The 23,633-nt window shown below is 39.7% G+C and overlaps 3 protein-coding genes across 3 annotated transcripts; 1 reads left to right on the plus strand and 2 right to left on the minus strand.

The window, feature by feature from the left end:
• Nucleotides 1-266: 266 nt before the first annotated feature.
• On the minus strand, nt 267-2,687 carry pgam2 (phosphoglycerate mutase 2 (muscle)). Its single transcript, XM_067375595.1, has 3 exons — nt 2,165-2,687; nt 1,020-1,200; nt 267-661 (listed from the first exon to the last, which is right to left on the minus strand). The coding sequence occupies exons 1-3, from the start codon at nt 2,579-2,581 to the stop codon at nt 492-494; spliced, it is 768 nt and encodes a 255-aa protein (XP_067231696.1). The 5' UTR covers nt 2,582-2,687; the 3' UTR covers nt 267-491.
• A 918-nt stretch (nt 2,688-3,605) lies between these two features.
• On the plus strand, nt 3,606-6,609 carry nefla (neurofilament light chain a). Its single transcript, XM_067375594.1, has 4 exons — nt 3,606-5,082; nt 5,158-5,282; nt 5,366-5,763; nt 5,845-6,609. The coding sequence occupies exons 1-4, from the start codon at nt 4,042-4,044 to the stop codon at nt 6,420-6,422; spliced, it is 2,142 nt and encodes a 713-aa protein (XP_067231695.1). The 5' UTR covers nt 3,606-4,041; the 3' UTR covers nt 6,423-6,609.
• Nucleotides 6,610-11,684: 5,075 nt separating this feature from the next.
• nefma (neurofilament medium chain a) lies at nt 11,685-16,053 on the minus strand. The gene is made up of 3 exons (XM_067376385.1): nt 14,957-16,053; nt 14,062-14,186; nt 11,685-13,785 (listed from the first exon to the last, which is right to left on the minus strand). The coding sequence occupies exons 1-3, from the start codon at nt 15,983-15,985 to the stop codon at nt 12,474-12,476; spliced, it is 2,466 nt and encodes an 821-aa protein (XP_067232486.1). The 5' UTR covers nt 15,986-16,053; the 3' UTR covers nt 11,685-12,473.
• Nucleotides 16,054-23,633: the final 7,580 nt, after the last annotated feature.

Consider the following 23,633-nt stretch of genomic DNA (forward strand, 5'->3'; position numbering starts at 1 on the left):
AGATAACCTGAGCTGCTGCTAATTGTGTTGCTGGCAGGACGATGTAGCCATAATGGGCCGTCTGTGCAGCAGGCTCTCATTGAGAACTATGGCTAGATGAGCCGCCACTGCACCACAGTGTGGGACGGCTGCCAAAATGAACTCGGCAACCTCTTTGGTGTGCCCTTTGGGTCAGCTTACACAGCAGCGCACCGTTCTGCTGAAATCCCTGAATTAATGCAGAGAGGGAAGAAGAGGGGGAGGAATGACTCAAGCGAAAAAGGTAGTACACAAAATGGTGCTCACTTTTATTTGCTGTGTCAGAGTGGGGCAGTCCAACACAAGGGGGTTTACAAAGCGTGGTGTAAAGTGAGAATGTTTGGGGGGAGGGGTGACAATCATGTCCATGTCACGTGTTCACTTTTATTCAGTTGGTGGTCTTCAAACAGGCTTGGATCCAGTTGTGTGCCCCTTTCCTTTTTTGTTTCAGTCTCTGGTTTTGTGTCAGCTCTTCACTTTTTGACCTTGCCCTGCGCAGCCACAGCCTCCATGGCTTTGCGCACTGTTTCCTCATCTCCAAGGAACTGCATGGGTTTGATGGGCTTCAGGTCCTTATCCAGCTCATAGACGATGGGAATGCCAGTGGGAAGGTTGAGCTCCATGATGGCTGCATCTGACATGCCTGTAAACACAGGTGAACATCTTGTCACATACAGTCCTTGACCTTTTCTTGACCTTTGTGACCTTTACTTTCTAAAGTGCATCTCTCTCTAGCTCTCTAAGGAGAATGCGGAACCTTTCTGCTGAAAGGTTGTGCCCGTAACAGGAACCTAACACCCTTCTCATCTCTTCTGTGTATGAATGAGGGCTATAAATAGTCTCTGTGTCATTGGGGATCTGGTGGTCAGACACGTTCTATGTCTGAATGCTATATGTGCTTGTTCCTTGACATGATTAGCTAACTTGCAGTTGTATTATATAATGCATCACTTGCCCGCTTGATAGTCTTTTAACTAAATGTTTGGTGGGATGACACTCACTCTCTAAGTGCTTGACGATACCACGCAGGCTGTTGCCGTGGGCTGCGATTATGACATTTTTGCCGGCCTTGATCTCAGGTACAATAACCTCATTCCAGAAAGGCAGAGCACGAGCAATGGTGTCCTTCAAGCTCTCGCAGATGGGAAGCTCACCCTCTTTCAGACCCTTGTAGCGCCTTGACTGGTAAAAAAAGAGAAATGGAACATCATCAAACCTGCAACCATCCCCACATCAGCATTTACATGAGTGAAGTAAAAGCAAAGTGTCACGTGCATTAAAGGATTAGTTCACTTTCAAATAAATTTTCTTGATAATTTACTCACCCCCATGTCATCCAAAATGTTTATGTCTTTCTTTCTTCAGTCGAAAAGAAATGAAGGTTTTTTGATGGAAACATTCCATGATTATTCTCCATATAGTGGACTTCAATGGCCTCCACGGGGTTGAAGGTCAAAATTACAGTTTCAATGCAGCTTCAAAAGGCTTTAAATGGCACCAGACGAGGAACAGACGATCAGTCATTTTCGAAAAAAATGTAAATTTATATGCTTTATAAACACAAATTAACACCTTGCACGTGCTTCCGCCAAAAGCGCACTTTCGTATTCTCCAAAAGCTTATGCTGTATGTCCCACGCCTTCTCTATTCTACTAATGGAAAAAATGGAAGTGATGCTGCGTTCGTTCCGTCAGTAGAATAGGGAATGCGTAGGACATACAGTGTAAGCGTTTTGAAGAATACGAAAGTGCGCTTTTGGCGGAAGCACATTTTTTTAGAAAATGGCCAATTGTTTTGCTAGATAAGACCCTTGTTCCTCGTCTGGTATCATTTAAAGCCTTTGAAGCTGCACTGAAACTGTAATTTTGACCTTCAACTGGTTGGAGGCCATAGAAGTCCACTATAAGGAGAATAATCCTGGAATGTTTTCATCACAAACCTTAATTTCTTTTCGACTGAAGAAAGAAAGACATGAACATCTTGGATGACATGGGGGTGAGTAAATTATCAGGAAAATTTTATTTAAAAGTGAACTAATCCTTTAATGAATTATGACAGAGTTAAAGAGACCTATGTCATATATACATGTATATACATTTCATATATATATATATATATATATAAACATCTGATCTCTTTGTCTTACCTCACTGATGATCTTGTGGTATGGATGGTCCTTATCCATAGTAGGAGGTGGAATATCGAATGATCTGCGCCAGATTTTGACCTGCTCCTCTCCATGCTTGGCTGCTGTCTCTGCCTTGTTGAGACCAGTCAGACCACCATAGTGACGTTCATTCAGACGCCAGGTGCGCACTACGGGCAGCCACATCTGGTCTGTGATCTCCATGATGGTCCAAAGAGTCTTGATAGCACGCTTCAAAACGGAGGTGTAGCACACATCAAACTTCATGCCTGCATCTTTGATGGCCTGAGCACCACGCTTTGCTTCCTCCAGACCCTTTTCACTGAGGTCTGCATCAAACCAACCACAGAAACGGTTCTCCTGGTTCCAGGAGCTCTCGCCATGGCGTACAATCACTAGACGATGAGCAGCAGCCATTTTAAAAGAATTTGGGTTTTACTGTAGTGTTTTCCAGACTAAGCCCACCAAACACAGCCCTCCTTGCTGTTGTGCACACACTCTGTGACAGACAGTGAGCCCTGCGTGCCTGTGCTATGCTCTTTTTATAGCATTCTGGTATGTGGCCTGTCATGAATGTCATATCTCTACTGCTTTGAACCAATCACAATGTTTCACTTTCAGAATGACAGTTGAAGTTACCTATTGACTCTTATTTGTAAAGGGGAGGACCGGATATCTATCTACTGCTCGAAGGGCAGAGGTCATGAAAGGATTCAAAATAGCAACTTGACTTTTAAACTGAGAGGTGTGGAATAAAAGTGCAAAGATCACAGTCAGCCTTAGATCTCAGAGGCTAGTAAGAGGCCATCAGTAAACAGTACACTGTAGCTCAAATGTAGAGAGAGTGAATGTAGAGGCCCAATAACATACAGTACAGTTTTATGGCCTAAAATATTTAATACCCCCTGAAGATTTAAGTAATGTTAACTAGTTATAATGAACTTAATACAAATATATGTGTGTGTGTGTGTATATATATATATATATACATATATATATATATATATATATATATATATTATTTGTGATATTATCATTATTATATAAGCACTGCATAAACATACACAATTCTATATTTTTTTAGATTATGCATTATGCTTTTTAAATGTTTGTAATTCAGCTTTGATATGCTGCAAATACATATTCATTTCTTATTATGTATATTATATTGTAATTATAGAAATGATTGCATGTTCATGCAATGTTTATATAAGTGTGTGTGTTTATAATGTTAAAAACATTCCATGATCTTGTCATAAGTAAAACATTCACTTCTTTGCATTGTATGTAATACCTCTCATATCCAGCAGAGGCGGTGGTGTGTTTCCACAGGTAAAGCACTGAAAATAGAGCTGTAATCATTCCTCACTTCTTTTCCAGCACCCCCCCTCCCCTCCCTTTTTCTCTCTTCCTCCAGTTTTCTGTATCTGCAGTGGAAACTATGTGCGTTATGTATATATTATAACCGTTATGTTTCATAATTAAATTACATGTTAAAGTAATGTGATGAAGCATAATGCATATCCTCATTTGCTTAATTTTAGCATCTAATGCATAGAATGACCTTGGTGGCAGTCACAGAGTATGTACATAATATGATAAACATTTATGATACTTTCAGAGCAAAAAACTCAGAATTTATTAACAAAATTGTGCTATACTCTGACTTGCATATGCATCTGCACATAGCTCTCTCTCCGTCCCTCTCTCTCTCTGCTATTGATACTGCATTGTCAGAGTTTAGAAAATCACTTGCGTCAGAGCTCCTTTCTGGCTATATAAGCTGCACTGACTGCAGTAGGAGCAGCAGATCAGTGTTTGAAAGCTGATCGAGCTGACTGTGGTTCCGAGACAAAGAGCAGCTTGTCCTTGGAGCCATGAGTGCCGTCGGGTTTGACCCCTACTTCTCGTCTTCTTACAAGCGCTGGTATGTGGAGAGCAGCCCCCGGGTCTCTCAGCGTGGTCGTTCTCGCACCACTTTCTCCGCCCATCCCCCTTCTCTCTCCTCTCGCCTCCACTATGCCTCCCCCGGCCGGAGCTCCGCCGGTCTCCTGCTGAGCAGCCATGCTCGCTCCGTGGACATGGACATCAGCCACGCCGCCCAGGTAAGCTCTGAATTCCGGGCAGTGCGAACTCAGGAGAAGGCCCAGATGCAAGAGCTCAATGACCGCTTCGCCGGTTACATTGAGCGCGTCCATGAACTAGAGCAGCAGAACCGTGCCCTGGAAGCCGAGCTGCTAATGCTGAGGCAGAGGCATGTGGAGCCTTCCCGCCTGAGGGGCCTGTACGAGCAGGAGGTCCGCACTCTGAGAGCCGCCGTCGAGGAGGCCCGCATGGAGAGGCAGGCCGCGCTGAGCCAGCGGGAGAGCATGGAAGATGCCTTGCGGAGCCTGCAGGCCAGCTACGAGGAAGAGGTGGTTGCCCGTGAGGACAGCGAAGGCAGACTTCTGGATGCCCGCAAGGAGGCCGATGACAGCACTCTAGCCCAGGTAGAGCTGGAGAAAAAGGTTGATACATTGCTAAATGAGCTGGCATTCCTGAAGAAGGTCCATGAGGGTGAGATCTCAGAGCTGCAGGCCCAGATTCAGTACGGAGCTCAGATCGCCGTTGAGGCGGAGACCGCCAAGCCCGATTTGTCCAGCGCCCTACGTGACATCAGAGCCCAGTACGAGAAGCTGGCAGCCAAGAACATCCATTCAGCTGAAGAATGGTTCCGCGGGAAGATGGGCCACCTGACGGAGAGCGTGGCGCACCACGGTGACGCAATAAGGAACTCCAAGGATGAAGCAGGAGAGTATCGCCGTCAGCTTCAGGCATGTGTCCTTGAGATTGATGCCTGCAAGGGCCTGAACGAGTCTCTGGAGAGGCAGCTCAGGGAGATGGAGGACAAGCAGAGCTCAGAGGTTTCTGCCATGCAGGTTAGTACTTGTAACCACTATTTTAGTTATTTTATGCCTTCAAACAATAATTTTAACACCCATCCTTTCCTGTAGGATACAATCGGTGAGCTTGAGGATGAACTTCGAGCCACTAAGGGTGAAATGGCGAGATACCTTAAAGAGTACCAGGATCTTCTTAATGTCAAGATGGCCCTTGATATTGAGATCGCTGCTTACAGGTAGGATCACTAATATAATGTCAGACATTTTGATTCATGTTAATGCTTCTGATGTGTCACAAAATCTTTTCCGGGTTTTGCAGGAAGCTGCTTGAGGGGGAGGAGTCTCGCTTTAATGTGGGTGTGGGAGGTTTGGTCGGTGGTTACTCTGTTGGTCCCGTCTACTCCCGGCCCATGTACTCACTGTCCAGCCTGAGCTCTGGCGCCCCCTACCTGCTTAGTTCTCGCCTGGTCAGTGCATCCCTCTCAGCTGATGAGGCCATCACATCCAGTCAAGCTCAAGAAGCTGCAGCCAGTCCAACCCAGGAAGAAGAAGAAGAAGAGGAGAAAGAGGAAGAAGAACAGGAGGAAGTAAAGGAAGAGGAAGTGGAAGAGAAGGAGGAAGAGGAAGAAGAAACAAAGGAGGAAGCCGAGGAAGTAAAGGAAGAGGAAGCGGAAGAGAAGGAGGAAGAGGAAGAAGAAACAAAGGAGGAAGCGGAAGGTAAGATTCATATGCAAGATAAGAAATACAATTATTTTATTATTCTAACTAAATGCGCAACTAAATTACTGTTTTAAACAGGTGTTGAACAGGAAGAGGAAGCTGGAGCAGAAGATGAAGAAAAAGGAGACGAGGAGGAGACTAAAGAAGAGGAAGATGTTAAAGGAGAAGATGAGGAAGGAGATGAAAAAGAGGGAGACGGGGAAGAGGGTGAGCAGAAAGAGGAAGAGAAAGCTGAGGAGGAGGAAGTGGCTGCAGAGGAGGATACTGAGACAGAGAAAAGTGAGGAGAAAGCTGACACAAGTGCTGATAAGGCCACAGAGGACACTGAGACAGATAAGGAAGACACTAAGACAGAAAAAGACAAGGTAGAGAAGGAAACCGAGAAGGAAAAAGTTGAGCCTAAGGCTGAAAAAGCCAAAGAGGAAGTAGAACCCGAACCAGCCAAAGAAAAACCCAAAGAGAAAACTGAACCTGCACCTGAACCTGAACCTGAGTCAAAGGATAAAGGCAAGGAAGAGCCAGAGAAACCAAAAGCAAAGGAGTCAGAAAAGCCTAAGGTAAAAGATGAAGGTGAGAAAGGCAAGAGTGAGAAAAAGGAAAGTGTGAAGCAAGAAAAGGGAAAAGAGGAGACTGAGAAACCCAAGGGGAAGAAGTAATAAGTCGTATCTATAACAGCACAAATACCAGTAGCCTGACCTGCTTCTCTAGTCTCCCTTCAATCTGTTACTATCAATATGCCTTGATCAGTGGTGCTCAGAGCAAATTGCAATACAGTGTTTGAAACTACAGTCAACTTTATCAGCTTTTAAAACAGACGATGATAGTCTGATGTTACTGATATGATCTACATACCTGAGTGAATGTATGCTTGTGAAGTAAATTATATTTTTGAATGAAGTCTTGCAATAGACTGTAATAAGTGAATCTTTGCTGCCAGCGCAATAAAAACTTGCTTCTTGATGATCAAAAGGTTTCGCTGATTTTTTCATTGACATTGTTTGAGGGTGTAGTCATTTTGAATAGTTTGCTTATTCAGAAGTTTAGTTTACTGAATGCCTTTAGATAATTAAACTAAATTGGAAACTTTCAAATATAAAAGGTATGAATTTGCAACATTTGGAAATGTTATGCAAAAAAGGTTGTATATTTAATTGAATAAAAGTTGGTGCAGAGTGCCTAATGTGGGAAAACCTCATAAACAGAAAATATCAATCAGACTTTTGTTAAGATCTTTTAATGTGTGTTTACTTCAATGAATGGCTTTAATTTAAATTAGATGCAGAATGCCTAATGTGGGAACATTTCATAAATTGAGTGTGACATTTATTAACAGCTTTATTATCCTGTGTTCTTTAATTAAACTCTTCATATACACCTTGTAAAAGGTTTCAGAAGTACCTCTAAAAAAGTAAAAACAGGGTTTTACAGAAAACGTTTATAATGTAATGTATATAAACATGCACATATCAGGAGATAAAACTGACTGTAAGAATAAAATAAGAGTACGAAACGTGTCAGATGGGAACCTGGCTTCTGTTCTGAAGGCAGAGGTTCAATCTTTTTCGCACACTTATTCATATCTGTTAAATTTAGCATTTTTCCTTAAATTTAGAATTTTACTATTAACAGTACATTAGATACAGTACAAAAACTACTGCAGTGCTGAAAATGATAACAAATCACTTTAAATAATCATATGTTCATCCTTATTTCATAACTTGTACTGCACAAATAGTTCACAAAACCTAAGGTGCACATTTTAATGAGTCCTTCAGCAGTATCAGGGAAATAAAATCTGAGCTGTTTTTATAAATAATTCTGACATTTTTTAGAATAGACAGAACAGACAAAAGCACCTTAAAGCAGTAATCAATTAAAGCAGTATTGTCAGTTTTTATTTAGAATTCATAACATTTTGTCCCATTTTATATTACTAATGCCTTAAAGCTGCAGTCTGTAACTTAACAGTCTGTAAAAAATCAAATTGATTTGATTTTGAGCAAGTACATAATCAGCCAGTGTTCAAAACTATATCCTTACCTTAGCCTGATTCACAACGGTAAGCTTGTAATAATGATTTCTAATTCGAGTGGTACTGGTAGGTTTCCGCGGGTAATTTGAGCATGCCGCCATTCATCTTTGCATCATTACGTCATGTCTGTTTACATAAAGAATGAATCCCAGCTAGTAGACAATATGGATATGAGGATGCTGCTAGTGACAGATCATTTATACCTTTTCTCACAGCAGATGGAATAATTAAACTTATCATATGTAGTTACGCAATGCTGATGTTTTTAAAGTCCCCCTGTGGTGAAAATCAAATTTTTAATATTGTTCAAGTCAACACCATTGCTGAGTATTTTCTCTTTAAGACCGCAGCGATCTAAAGACAGTCCCCGAGGGTAACCAATCACGTCAACATGCTGGCGGGCTTTAGCATATCATTAACTGACTGCGTAAGAGTCTCAAAAGAAGGTTATCCTGATATATTTTTCTGTTGATATGAAAAATCTGGTAGATTTAGCAATATGGCAGGTGTATGATGCATATTACGATGTTATGATGAACTATATGCTTTTCTCCACTGATGTTCAGAGTTGTTCAAAGCGTTTCTAAGGATATTAATTTTTAGAAGGCAGCTGTCAGACTCGTGAATGTGAACATGGTTTGTGTAACATTATTAGCAACACATTTTTATCTGTTCGATAATGTAGTCAAGCAAAACGCTAATCATATTAATTACCGTTATGTGTCCAACGTTGTAAAAAGCAATACCATTGTGCAGCTTTTACCTCCGAGTGTGCGATTGAGTGGAGGCGGGGCTAATTAGCATATTCATAGATCCGTGTATATTAAATGAGGCAAGGGTGTAGAGTTACATTCAAGCTATTTTAAGGCATTAAAGGATTAGTTCACTTTTAAATAAACTTTTCCTGATAATTTACTCAACTTTCAGGATTTTTTTCCTTATAGTGGACTTCAATGGGCACCAAACTGTTGAAGGTCAAAATTAGTTTCACTGCAGCTTCAAATTGTTCTACATGATCCCAGACGAGAAATAAGGGTCTTATCTAGAGAAACCATTGCTCATTTTCTGAAAAAAATTGAAAATTATATAAGCACTGCTATATTCCAGCAGTGTAGACACTGCTAAGTGTATTACTGCCCTCCACAGGTCAATGTTTTGAACTAAATTTTATATGCAATATGCTAGTTCAATAGTATATAACAATTAGTTCAAACTTTGACCTGTGGAGGGCAGTAATACACTTAGCAGTGTCTACAATGCTGGAATTCTAATAGAGGAGAAGAAGAGAGCTATTTCAAGATGAGCATTTCTGGTTAAAACTAATATAATTTTCCATTTTTTTTTTTCAAAAAATAAGCGATGGTTTCACTAGATAAGACCCTTATTTCTCGTCTGGGATCATGTAGAACAATTTGAAGCTGCAGTGAAACTAATTTTGACCTTCAACTGTTTGGTGCCCATTCAAGTCCACTATAAGGAAAAAAATCCTGAAATGTTTTCATCAAAAACTTTAATTTGTTTTCGACTGAAGAAAGAAAGACATGAACATCTTGGATGACATGGGGGTGAGTAAATTATCAGGAAAAGTTTATTTAAAAGTGGACTAATCCTTTAAGAATTTCTTTCACCGGAAAAAATGTTCAAATATATGATTTTGGTGATTAAAGATGAGTTTTAAGGGATACAGTTTTTGACTACAGGTGGACTTTAACATTAACAATTTGAGAACAAAGTATAACAATAATAATAATTTGCATGGTTTGATGTGATATGAGCTAAGCAATCGTTAGATTTAATCACCATTGGTAGCGTGATTTATTGTAATGCTTTTTTCTTAGTTGGTCAGAACAAAAGTGCCAGATTTGTTATTTGTTCAGATGACATTTCCAGTGAAAATTCTTATTTTGGTCATACTTCCAAGACATAGAATCTGTGATTCTGAAGTACAGTATCCACACCAATATGGTGACTGACAGCAAACATTACGCCTGTTTCACACATAATCCGTCTGCAGTGCGTGTGCGGTCCGTATGCAGTGCGTATGTGTTGCTGAAGCAGGAAGCGGCCATTGTGCTTTCACACAGCACACGTTTGCAGTGCGTAATGTTATATTCATTACGCTTATATATTTACAGTTGCTGGAGTAGTTTAGTACACGTAAACATGACACAAAGATTTGAAAACTTACTGTCGACACAAACAGCCGACGAAACTGCTTCCCATGCCTTTTCCTTCGCATTCAAATCTTTGTACAATACATTCTGCGGGTCATACAGAATTTTATGTTTTTCCACCTCAACGATAAGACGAGTGTCATCCATGTCACCTTGTTTTTGAATAGGTCCGCCTGTCACGTCATTGCCTGCTGGGATGCGAGTTTCCCTCCAACGGGGAAAAACATATCTGATCGCATTATGCAAGTAAACACTGTTCATTTTTTTTTTTAAATAAAATAATTGTTTTGAAATGATACAACTGAACTGTGAAATTGAAATGTTTCCTTTTGGCATGAATATAACTTGTTGCTGGCATGGCGTTAAATCATAAAAAAAAAAAAAATTCTTTATGTAATGTACTAAATGTACAAAATAGTTTAAATGTGCATAATTTCTTTTTTTCTCTTTTTTTTTTTACAATTTCAGGTCAATCCATGCTCATTTTGCCCACACACAATCTGCTGTGCTGCACTTGCAGCACAGCAAAAATAGACTCGGTACGTAAACGATTGCTGCACTGCTGCAGACGCACCGCTCCTGGAACGCAATGACGGACCGCAACCGCGTGCAGTGTGAACGCTCTAATCCGTTAACATGGGTGCGTAAAAAAATACGCAACGCATACGCACTGCAGACGGATTATGTGTGAAACAGGCGTTAGATTCATCCGCACTGAGGTGCTGATGCAGAACCCTCGTAAAGGTGATAATTCCACAAATAACTGCAGGTTTCAACAGGAAGCAAAACTTACAGACTGCAGCTTTAAGCAGTCCATTATGAATGTTGCATTGAAATCACCTATATTTGTGAGTAATTTGCATCATATATCTCTGATGGTGCACTCTGTCTGCAATGCAGCAACATTAAATGCAATATGGAGCATTTTCTCAATAAAGACTTGCACACACAGCTAGTATTGCCAACGGCTTTCATGTAATTGTACTCTGTTGCAGATACTTACACTGATGATTCAATAAAGCAATCAATAAAAATGACATAAAAAGTACATATAGATATAAGTAATTTTAAGGAGATCTTTGAGTTGCTGATCTTGACTACAACTAAAAATCTGATGAATCTCAATAATCAATTTGTTTTTCCATTAAAATTTTAACAACAGAGACAAACAATATACATTACCTGTTTAGTGAAAAGTCAGCATTAGTGTCAGTAACATTTTAATCACCTGACCATTTAGATAGAGGGAGCGTCTTGTGGTGTGCCATATATATATATATATATATATATATATATATATATATATATATATATATATATATATATATATATATATATGTGTGTGTGTGTGTGTGTGTGTGTGTGTGTGTGTGTGTATATATATATATATATATATATATATATATATATATATATTCATCAATTACTTTTATGATGATTTTAAGGATAATTCTTACATTTATAATATCTTTATGTTCTTTTTCACTTTTGCATTTCCTTACTGACATTTTTAAAACTTAAAGACCTTATTTTTTTCCAAAGGCAATGACTCAGAACTTGCAGTGAATGTTGACAGTAATGTTTTCTTATCTCTTACAAAGAGTATGTAAACCACACTCTCAAGTAATGTGCATTAAATATACCAATGAATACCAAATGCATACCATATGAGGAAAAAAGACAACACAAAGATATATATGTAGTGTATTTTATTAGGATGTTTATTGAGCAAATGCTGCTGAGAAATTCATTCAGATGAACATGGGACTGCAAACGGTAGCACCTCATTAACGGTAAGTAGTTGAATTCAAGTCAATCCTATGCATACAAGAATGTATGTGCACATTGACAGGTTAATTTTCAAATGCACTCATCAGGTAAACATAACTGACAACGGTAAAAAGCATGTTTAAGGCTAAGTGTTTCTTAGTTGCTGTATGTACTGAGTGTATATGACCATGGGCTATTTTCACCATCGTCTTCGTCCTTTTTTTTTAAACATTTTTGGCTCAGTTCGAGTACTCGCGATAATATTTATAAGGCTACTTTGTCAGAAGAACGTATCTTTACAACCCTTGTTGTTCTAACTTCAAGCAAATGTCATTCCCCACCACTCTGCGAGTATTTTATATTACTGTCATACATAGGGTGTTTTTAATTCTATCTCAAAGAACGAGGAGCGCTCTCCCCCTGAGCTGGCATGCAGATGCCACATTCAAGTGACCGCCCCCCTCCCCCAGATATAGCAGTGAAATTGAGTCCCCGGCGTCCCGGACCGCAAACGCAGCAGAACCCATTTAAAGCTGTCACTCAACATGCATTTTTTAGCTTGCCGCATCGTATGGCTTCTCTCTATGCGTGTTTTTGTTTTAGTGTGGTTAATGTAATTAAGTACATCTGTTGAGCTTTATGATTTCTTCGTTATGTTTCGTTTTGTGTTGATTGCTTGATATGCTTCCTCCCTAGTTCCTCTTCGGTGGGCTATAGCTGGACGCTCGGGTCTAATCTGCTTCGCTGGCCTTCACGGCCTTCTCCACAGTTTTGGAGACGGTTTCCCCACCCTCATCTCCTTTCTCAGTGACGGTAACAGTTTTTGTAACTTGTGTGACTCCGCCTTCATCAGTTGTGATGGTCTCCACCGTCTTGGTGATGACCACCCTCTGGCTCGATTCATCTTTGGTTGGGCTCTCATCCACTCCATTGGAGATCACCTCCTTCTTATCGGAGTCTTTCTTTTCATCTTTCTTGCCCATGTCTCCGTTCACGGTTGCCTCTTTCTTTTTATCTTCAGGCTTTTTCTCTGGTTCACTCTTTTTCTCATCTGCTGGCTTTGAGGAATCTTCTTTAGTTTCGGATTTCACTGGTTCTGACTTTGGGGCGTCTTTCTTGGTTGGCTCTGCCTTAGGCTCCTCTTTCTTAGGACTCTCACTTTTGGGGGATTCCTTTTTTGGAGCTTCTGTCTTAGGTGTCTCCTTCGGGCTTTCGCTCTTTGGACTCTCACTCTTTGGAGATTCTGCTTTAGGCGTCTCCGTCTTGGTTTCTGCCACAGTTGCCTTTTCCTTTTCAGATTTGGGCTCTTCCTTCTCCTCTTTTCCCTTCTTGTCTTCCTTTGCTGTTTCTGTTTCTACTTTTTTAGGCTGCTCCTTTGCTTCGGCTTCTTTTTCATCTGTTGATCCTTTGTCACTACCTGCATCATCTTTCTCATCACCCTCTTCTTCTTCTCCTCCGCTGGCCTGCTTCTCTTCTGCTTTCTCAGTCTCAGGAGAGGCCTTTGCTTTGGGTGATTTAGTTTCTTCTGCTTCGTCCTCTGCATCGCCCTCTTTCTTGTCCTCCTCACCCTCTTCTCCTTTCTCTTCCTCCTCATCACCCTTTCCAGCTTCTTCTTCTTGTTTTTCATCACCTTCTTCTTTCTCTCCCTCCTCTTCATCCTCAGCAGCGGCTCCGGAGGTTACTTTGGCTTGGGTTGAGGCGAGCACCTCCTCCTCCTCCTCCTCCTCTCCCTTTTCTTCCTCCTCACCTTCACCTTCCTCTTCTTTCTCTCCTTCATCATCACCACCTTCTTCAACCTCAGCCTCTCCCTCTTCCTCTCCTTCATCTTCTCCTTTGGCAGCTGACATCTCCTCTGCCATCTCAGCCAAAGCCTCATCCATCTCAGACTTCTCATCCTCCACCCTCGTCTCCTCGATGATCTCCTCCACAAACTTGTGTTGCACTTTAAGTTTAGGAGGCTCACTTTTGACCTTGGGGCCTTTGGTGACCGTCTGGCGATATGGGAAAGTGCTAAAGTGGCTCTCCTCTCCTTCAAGAAGTTTTCTACATAAAAGCGAAAGGCGTAAAAGAAGGAGATACAATTATGATTTAGGCTATTATCAAAACTATATGTAAAGATTTCTCTGAAAAAAAAAAAAAATCTGTAAAAATACAAATAATTGTGTTAAAGAAATGCAGCTTCTTTGGATAAAATAATATATTCTCATAACAATACGTATTTATGCACATAAATATCATAATTAATAATAATAATGAATTATAACTAAAAATAAAAGGTATTTACACCATATTCATATGCAAATTTGATCCCAGTCTTACCTGTATGCTGCAATCTCTATATCTAGTGCCATTTTGACATTCAGGAGGTCCTGGTATTCACGAAGATGCCGTGCCATCTCCCATTTCGTGCTCTTGAGTTCATTTTCCAGCTGGTGGATGGTTTCCTAGAGAGTCAGACAAAATATTGTGACAGCTTAGTCAAATAAATCTGTTGCTGAAGACAAAAAGAAAGAAAGAAAAGTCATATTCTCATTTGTTTATACATATTCCTCATCTGCTACAAAGAACTTTGATGATGCTAATGCTTCTCACAGCACCAATTAAATTTTAATATCACTGTATGGCTTCAAGGACAATCAATAGGTGCATTCAGTTTATGTGCATGAGGTGATTCCAGGACACAGCCAATGAGCGAACCCTGCCTCTGCTCTGACTCAGCAAAGAGTGGGGAGAGACTGCATTGTGGGTGTCTGCCTCTCCTTAACCCTTTCTAACACCATTCCACTGCACCTATGATGTAATGAAGCATCATACGCAAGTCATCCAGTGAATGTCCAGTCTGTTTCTCTGTTTTCTGTACTCTACAATAATAAGCTCAGAATAAATAGCATTGAACAAACTTAACTGCGACTTGGTTTTATTATTGAGGAGAGGTGCAACATATTTAAAGTCAAAGTGAGTTATGAGGGACTACAGTACAACTGCAGCAAAGGCTGCAACCATTGTTCACCACAGTATTCAGAGAAGTGGTCTAACAATAGTTTTTCAATGGCATAAAAGCATTTTTGATATATTTTTTCAACATTCAGTGCACTTTAAAGCACTTATAAACCTAAACCAACACATACACATTTCCTTTTAAACTTCCTTTTTGTTTAAAATGCCAAGTTTGACTAGAAATGCTTAATAATGTGTAAAGCATATGATTATGTACCTGGAGGCTGGCAATGTCATTGTTGTGTCGGTCCTCTATGTCGTTCAGCTGCCTCTCCAGAGACTCTTTGGTTCCTCGGACAGACTCCAGCTCGATGGTTTTGGACTGTAGCTGGCGGCGATAGTCTGCGATCTCGTCCCGTGCGGATTTGATGGCGGTTTTATTTTGCTCTGCGGCCTCCGTGAGTTTCGAGTAGCGGCACATGAACCAGTCTTCCACCTGCTGGAGGTTTTGCGTTGAGTGGCCCTCCAGCTGCGAGCGAATCTCGCGCAGCGCTTCGGTGATATCCGCCTTCTGGTAGTCCCTCTTCTCCACGGTGATCTGCGACGCCTGCACCTGCGCTAACAGATCGCTGAGCTCCTCTTGGTGGTTGTTGCGGATAAACGCGATCTCGTCCTGCAGGGACTGCACTTTCTTCTCCAACTCTGCTTTGACGAGTGCTGAGTCACCCATGTCCTTCTTCAGGGCACGGACGATCGCTTCCGTCTCTTCCCTGATGCGGGCTTCCTCGTCGAAGCGGTCCCTCAGGCGCTGGATGTCAACTTCAATGTGGTCGGTGTCCATTTGGATCTGCGCCTTCTCATGGTGGATCTGCTCCAGCATGGAGCGCAACTCCTGCAGCTCTTGATCGTAAAGTTCGCCCAGCTGAGACTGCGACACCTGCTTCTGCCGCAGTGCCTGGATCTCCGCCTCGATCTGCTTGTTCTGCTGCTCCAGAAAGTGCACCTTGTCGATGTAGCCCGCGAAGCGGTCGTTGAGTCCCTGGAGTTGTTCCTTCTCATTGGCGCGCTTGTAGTCTCCATTGTGGATGGAGGTCTGAGCGAAATCAAGGCTGTCGGTGGAGCTCAGAACTGTTGAGCCGTAAGCTCGCGCCACCGGGACGTTGAAGGTCCTCTTGTACGAAGAAGAACTAGGGCTTGCCCTCGACCAGGTCTGGGAGCGGAACCCGCTGGAGGGGCTCGAATAGCTCGTCCTGGTGTCCATCACCCTCCGGTAGGGGCTTCCTATAGTGTCTATCGAATAACTCATCCCGACGGACGGGGTGTGAACGTGCAGATGAACAGAAGTGTGAGGTAAAGTAGTGTATAGGTGTAGCGTGTGTGGCTCTCTCAGCGCTGGATAGCAGCTCTGTCTGCCTTTATATACTCGAGGCGCTGTTGCGAAAAAGCCCAGGCTTGTTTTGACTGGACCATTGATCCGACGATGTGGGAGGGTCCTGATGGCTACACTTATCTTTATCGGTATTCCAACTTCCTGGTCAAACATAGCGAGTGCTTGGGTGGCTAATGATGGCTAAATTTTCTTTAAAAGACAGGATAGTAAATGTTTATGATGTAGCCTAGTCTATTTGTGGCGTATAAAGCTAGGTACATAACAAAGTGATCAATGTTTTGTTAGCTAGCTATATAGAAATGTGATAACCGACATATGTCGGTTATTCACATGCTTAAAAACTCTCTATATATACTGTTTTTATGTAAAAAGAATACATAGCTTAACTTTAACACGCTCCCAGCCATCATTCTCTCTTAATACACCTCCATAATTCGCATAATTGTGTGGCTGTCAAACATTTAAAAGAACAATTTCTTACAAAAATATGATGCTGGTTTGGATTGAATTACGATATGCTATATCACGTCTTATTTATTATAGGAGGTGATAGTGCTACAGTTACACTCGACGTGACATCATTGGTACTTGGACAGAGTCTGGTCACGCAGCCCAATCACTGACTGAGCGTCTACAGTCAGCACCAAGGACAGCGGCCCGTATCTCAGACACATTCAAGGGCGTTTAGCTGTAGTGTGCTAACTAAACTATGAAATTACACTATTTTCGGTAGCACTTTCTTTTAACGTGACATAGTTTGGCGTACACATGTTGCATGTATTTAGTATATTAACCGTAAATTATGCATAATTTCAAGAAACTAACCACACCCTAACCATAACCTTATAGTACATATTACTTATTTGTGTAAATACACAGCGTCACCTTAAAATATAGTATAACCCTATTTTCTGATGAGTTTATTGATTTATTACAAGAGAAACATTGCAGGCATTTGTTTTTCAATGTGTTTTGCACTGTTGACTTAAAAAAATTAAGGCAATAGTTCTCAATTTATTTCTTTACTTATTTAAAATAAATGATCTATTTAACAATAGATCAATACCTATTTAGATTAACTATAATGAGACAAAACCGTGTTGCATATAATAGAAAACTCGCTTTAAAATAGCCTACTTGCTTAGAACTTAAATAGTAAGTATAAAAAACTACAAAATCAAACAAGAAAAAAATACAATAATTAAATGCTATTTAAATGAGCAATTGCTTGATTAAGCATTTTTTTTTTTTATTATTATTTATTTTCAGTAACTTTTAACATCAACTTGAGTAATGTAATCAGATTACTTAAAAAAAACTAGTAAAGTAACGCTTTACTTTTTCAATTTACAACAAAATATCTAAGTTGCTTTTTCAAATAAGTAACGCAAGTTACTTTTTCACATTCATTGACGGACAGCTCTCCTGTCCCCATGTTGAGAGAAATAAAGTGCAAAGGTGTTGTGAGCGCTGTAGTTCTAGACTAAATGTGAACATGCATTTACTCATCTCACTTGCAAATAAACATTCAATATTCCTCAAAATGAATAAAAACAATGAAATGCACACTCGTTTTTAATCCAGAATGGCAGCACAGCTGAAAGGTTTGTTTGAGCTGCGCCCTCTACTGCTCAGGTGTAAATATGCATTTCCTTCAGCCTGAGGCTTATTCATTTCACTTCTGGTGTAAAAGGGCCTTAACATTTGCCAAAAATAGAACTTTTTTTGTTGTTATTAAAAAACAAACAAGCAAGCCCAGCCCAGGTGAGAAAAAGTAATGCAAAAGTAATGTCTCTCATTACTTTTTTTTAATGAAAAGTAACTAAGTAACACAATTAGTTACTTTTTTAGGGAGTAACGCAATATTGTAATGCATTACTTTTAAAAGTAACTTCCCCCAACGCTGCTCAACAGTGAGAACAAAGTATGTTGTATTAATTTTAAATAAATTCATGTCATTGGCATACAATGGACAATTGCATTCATATGTGATTAAATGTCGGCATATTCTTTTATTGTATCATCCTTAAAGTTAGGAAGCACACTGTACTCTGCTGCAAAACATTATTCTAACTTTGGCTTTTTGTGCTGGTTGATGAATGACTTCTTTTCTATTAACCAGAATCCTGCTTTTTCAGAATAGATGAAGTATGCAAGTCATGTATTGGACTGGGATGTGTGTCAGAACACCTGCTAGACTGTAAAAAATCAAAAATTGAGAAAACTTAAAAGTTTAATGCAAAAAACTTAAACAAGATTTTTGAGTTTTCTCAACTTGTTTTTGTAGGGGATTTTTGTGTTTTCTCAACTTTTTGTGCATAAATCGAATACAACAAGTTGAGAAAACTTCAACTCATCTGTTGAAGTTTGTTGCCTTAAACTTTTAAGTTTTCTCAACTTTTGATTTTTTACAGTGTATGCTTAGAAACCTCTCCTTACCTTATTTGCTTCACATGGCAAGGATTTAAATTTATAGAGTAACCAGATGAACATACGACACATCTGCTTATCTAATCTCCCTCTTTCTAATGAAACTTGAGAAAAATGAGCAGAAGGGCTTTCAGCAGGCCCATAATATGCCAAGGACACACATTGTTTTTTAACATTTTAGAGTTACTATTATCTGTTTGAGCATACATTTTAAAGTTGCTTCAGTTAAGCAAACAGATGGTAATTGATTGATCCAGAGCTGCAGTTGCTGCAGATAATTCAAACAAAATGCTTCAGTTGGAGTTATGCAGTGCTGAAAGTCACTCTGACCTTACACAGACATCTAGCATTAGCAACTGCTAATTTCCAATATTTCCCATCACTCAGCAGTTTAATCGTATCACCAGAAATTCAAAATGATCCATTGTAATGTTCCAAGCCATTACTATTGAACCATGAGAGGACGATGAATTTGTCCCTCGGAGAGGACTAAAATTAGATATTTCCAATCAATTATAGGCCTTATTCTATTTGCTTTGTCATTGGATTCACTGTGTCTGTGCACTGAAGCCAGATTTAGCCTCCGCGCAATCATGCAGAGCATCAGGAGAAGAGCTCCTGAACTCAGTGACCTTATATCTCTACTGTTCACTCTGCATGTCCAGCCCAGAGTGAAGACCATCCCTTTTAAATGTGCAAATCATCCCTGAGGAGCAGGGCGGTTGTCGCTCAAGGTGCTTTTGTGGCCATGCAGAGCAGTGCGGTTTAAAATTCAATGCAGGCCACCAGTAATGCTGCAGAGCACGCCCTTACAGTATCAGCCTACTGTGAGGCATTATTGGAGATCCAGCTATAATATGACGATATTACGGGCAGTGAACTCAGAATCAGCATGACAGTGATGAGGCACGTACGCAGGGAGAGAAGTCTGTGATTTATTAATAAAGTATTCTTGGGGGAGGTATCCGGCGCATTAGGCTTTCATAAGAAAACGTCTGCCAAGAGCAGAAATGTAAACATAATGAATCAAATAAAACTTGTCATGTGATTATGTTTGGCAAAAAAAAAAAAAAAAAAAAAATGCATACAAATTGGGTTGCAAAAAATGTGGGGTGCAAGATAAGCTCTGGTACAAAATAATGCAGAGTAGTGGTGCATGAAGACTTGATGCTGATTTAAATCTCTGGAGGATACTGTTGTTAAATCAGCCCTGAAGGGATTCTTTTGCTCAGTTCCCTCTTCTGATGAGACGGGATGACTCAGCAGTAATCTGGAGGCAATGTGAGAAGTGCTTTATATCTGAAAGCATTTGGAAATACATTGATCTGCCTAATTCATGACTCATTCAAGGTCCCACCTGACTTCAACTAAACATTTTCCATTCCTTGCCCTCTCAATGTGTTTTTCTGCCAGCCATGTTTTATTCATGACTGAGGGGAGGGTTAGAGAAGGGGTTAATGCATGTTGGCAGTGAATGTGTCTGTTAGAGAGAGAGACCCCTGCTGGTCTCTTTTTTAGCTGTGATTTATGGCTGTATTCTCATCATCCCCCCCAAGGTGGTTAGCAGAACGAAGATGTTGGGAGTCAGCATATCGATGTGGAAGCAGAGCACCATCATATGAGCAGAGAGCCTTAACGATCCATGTCATGGACAAAATCCAACCCTCGTTAGACACTCCTATAACATGTGTATGTACTCATGCAATCAATGCACTTGAGAGTTGGAGAAGTGCTTTAACATCATATCTTCATATACTCCGCAAAAGTAAAACTGCAGTAGATATATAAGGATCATGATATGCTGTAAATATATGAGCCTGATAATAACGTATTATTATATGCATTACTGTTCAAAAGTTTGGGGCCAGTAAGATTTATTTGAATGTAAAATCTAATACTTTTATTCAGCATTAAAGGATGCATTAAACTGATACAAAAGTATACAGTAAAGACTAGAGTTGGGGATTGAAAACCAATTCCAGTTCTGGAATTGGATACTTAAACGGATAGTTCGCCCAAAAAAAAAATTATCCCATAATTTACTCACCCACAAGCCATCCTAGGTGTATATGACTTTCTTCTTTCAGCCAAACACAATTGGAGTTGTATTAAAAAAAAAATCCTGGCTCTTCCAAGCTTTATAATGGGAGTGAGTGGTACCTTAGGTCTTGAAGCCAAAAAAAAAAAAAAAAAGGCACATCCATCCATCTAGCCATCATAAAAGTAATCCATACAACTCCACGGGGTTAATAAAGGCCTTCTGAAGTGCGTTTTTGCAAGAAAAATATCCATATTTATAACTTTATAAACTATAATCACTGGCTTCAGGTAACAGCTGTATGCAAGCCAAGTGACCTCTGACCTGATGTATTTTTTTTCTAGTACTGTACTGTTATAGTACTGTATTTATTTATTTTCTCAATTATTTACTTATCTGTTTTTAATCTAATTTTTATTTATTCATTAAATTATTAATTTTTTACTCTTTTTCTTTAACTATTTCCACAGACCCCTTAGCACTCCTTTGCAGGGTTAATAAAGGCCTTCTGAAGCGAATCGATGCACTTGTGTAAGAAAAATATCAATTTTTAACATGTTATAAAGTAAAATATGTAGCTTCCACCAGACCGCCTTCCATATTCATCTTACGAAGAAAGTGTAACTTCTCTCGCAGTTCAAAACGCTTATGCTACTTCTTCGGAAACTAGATATTTTACTTTATAACTTGTTAAATATGGATATTTTTCTTACACAAATGCATCGCTTCACTTCAGAAGGCCTTTATTAACTCTCCTGAGCTGTGTGGAGTATGTTTATGATGGATGGATGCACTTTCTTGAGCTTCAACTAACTAATCCTTTAAAACTCAATGGGCTCAGAGGAGGCAAGAGAGACACTTTAACTTTACCTGCTGGTGTTACTTTAGTAAAAAAAAAAAAAAAACTAGTGATTTATACACTTTTAATGCCACATTTTGTAATATTTGCATTTTTTTGTTATTTTCTCATCCAATTTTTTTGAGGAGGCACTGCCTCCGTTGCCTCCTCTGAGGAAATGGTTTTCAGGTGAGCTGTTACTTTAAACTAAGCAGAGGTGGCAAGGTTCTGACAGCCATTATTATCACCCTATCCTAGAACATCAGCTCGATTTTCTTTCTCTCACTCTCTCACTCACTCTATCTTGCACTTAGGTGTCACAAAGCCAAACAGATTTGTTAGATCTGAATGCTTGCTCAAACTTCCCAGGAGGTGGCTTTTTATCGGGCTAAAATGATGACAGGAGAAACTGTGTTCATTTAACTCTGAGGAGCATGAATGACTAGTTGCAGTTTTCCTCACACTTATTGAACGCACACCCTGACCTCATGCCTCCAATGGATGAGTGGCTTAAATCCACTATCTCTGCATTTCAAAGGGTAAATATAAAAAATAATAGATTGCTTTAGTCTTGCTTTTCAAAATCTCAATGAGTCGACTGTCATCTTTGCTTTTACAGCATATGTGTGTGAATAGGAAAGGGAGGGGTTAAAATTAACTTTTCAAATTTCATTTTTATTTTTTTTTTTAAGTTTCTTATGCCCACTAAGGCTGCATTTATATGATCAAAAATACAGTAAAAACAGTAAAATTGTGAAATAGTATTATATTTTTATATGTATTAAAATGTCATTTATTCTTGTGAGGGGAAAGCTGAATTTTCAGCACCCATTAATCCACTCTTCAGGGTAACATAATCTGTCATCTTTACTTTCTCATATTCACAACTTTTTTACTTTTACAGTAAATGATAGATTTGAGAGATTGGATTGTGGCATTTTATATAGGTGGACAAAGGCATTAGTCTGAAGCCTGAGTCACATCTCCCTCACAGGACATCATCAGGTTGGAGGATGTGATGTGATGACGTTATAGAAGAAAGCTTGGGGTGCGTGTATGGATAGGAAAGGGAGGGGTTGCCCATGCAGGATACGCAGTTTATCTGCAATGCATCAGCAGCTTCCCCTCGCATTTTCCTTCTCCCCTTCCTCTCTCTCTGATTATCATACCTGAACTATTGATAATGCAACAAATAACAATATTACAATAAGATTCCTAGAAATTCAGCCTATTTTCATTCATTTTTATTCAGCAATTTTTTTTAGCATTTTGTTTGTGTCAAAAAGTTAGCCTGCTTTGTGGGTGGATCCCTCCATCATGTGATCTAACTAACCAATCAAAACTTGAGTCCTTCATCAGGTGAGAGCGTTCGAGGAGTGTCATCGCATCACCGATGTCTGTGTCGACAAATTGTCTCTCTCAGGGGACAGAAAAGGAGACTGCTTACCCTTCATAGATTAGATTAGCCAATAAAAGATGACTTTCAGCAGAAAAGGACCAGGATACATGCATGCACACACACTTGCATGGACCTGCAAGCTCTCGCTAACAAATCTTATCCCTGTGATGTTTATGCAACCATCTAAACGATACTGCAGCTATGTTGTTTATTATCATCACCTCTCTAAATAGTTGTCCCCATATGACTGCAGTTTATGTAGCTAAACATATACTCTGATCAGTCATCATGTCAGAAGACTGCTCGCTTTACTTTTTTACAAAATGATTTTACCCAGCAGACTAAAACAAATAATAGCAATAAACACTGATAAATGAGAAAGAAAGTCTACAACATAAAAGTTCTCTGTGCTTTGAGACATCTAGCCTCAAAATTACATTCTGCCATACATGCTGCTGTGTTGCCTATAGCTGTGGTTGTGTGCTTGTAGTTATTCCCATTGGGACTATGAGGCAATTCTTTTGGGTGTTTTATTATGCAGAACTAGTTCTTAATTCTCTGTACTATAAATATCTGAAAGATGGATTTGTTGAATCATTTGCTTTGCATTCTTTTCATTTGCCTTCCTCTCTTTCAAATTCATTTTCATTACTATTTTAACATTAACTTTAAATGTAAATTTTTTGCTATGTATTTTTTGTGTATTTATTACAAAAGTCTATATAGGGTTTGTAAGATTTTTAAATGTTTTTGAAAGAATTCTCTTATGCTCACCAAGGCTGCATTTATTTGTCAAAAATACAGTAAAAACGGTAGTATTGTGAAATATTATTAACATTCTCCAGTCTTCAGTGTCACA

The sequence above is a fragment of the Chanodichthys erythropterus genome, chromosome 22 (assembly GCF_024489055.1).
Source record: "Chanodichthys erythropterus isolate Z2021 chromosome 22, ASM2448905v1, whole genome shotgun sequence".
Classification (NCBI taxonomy): domain Eukaryota; kingdom Metazoa; phylum Chordata; class Actinopteri; order Cypriniformes; family Xenocyprididae; genus Chanodichthys; species Chanodichthys erythropterus.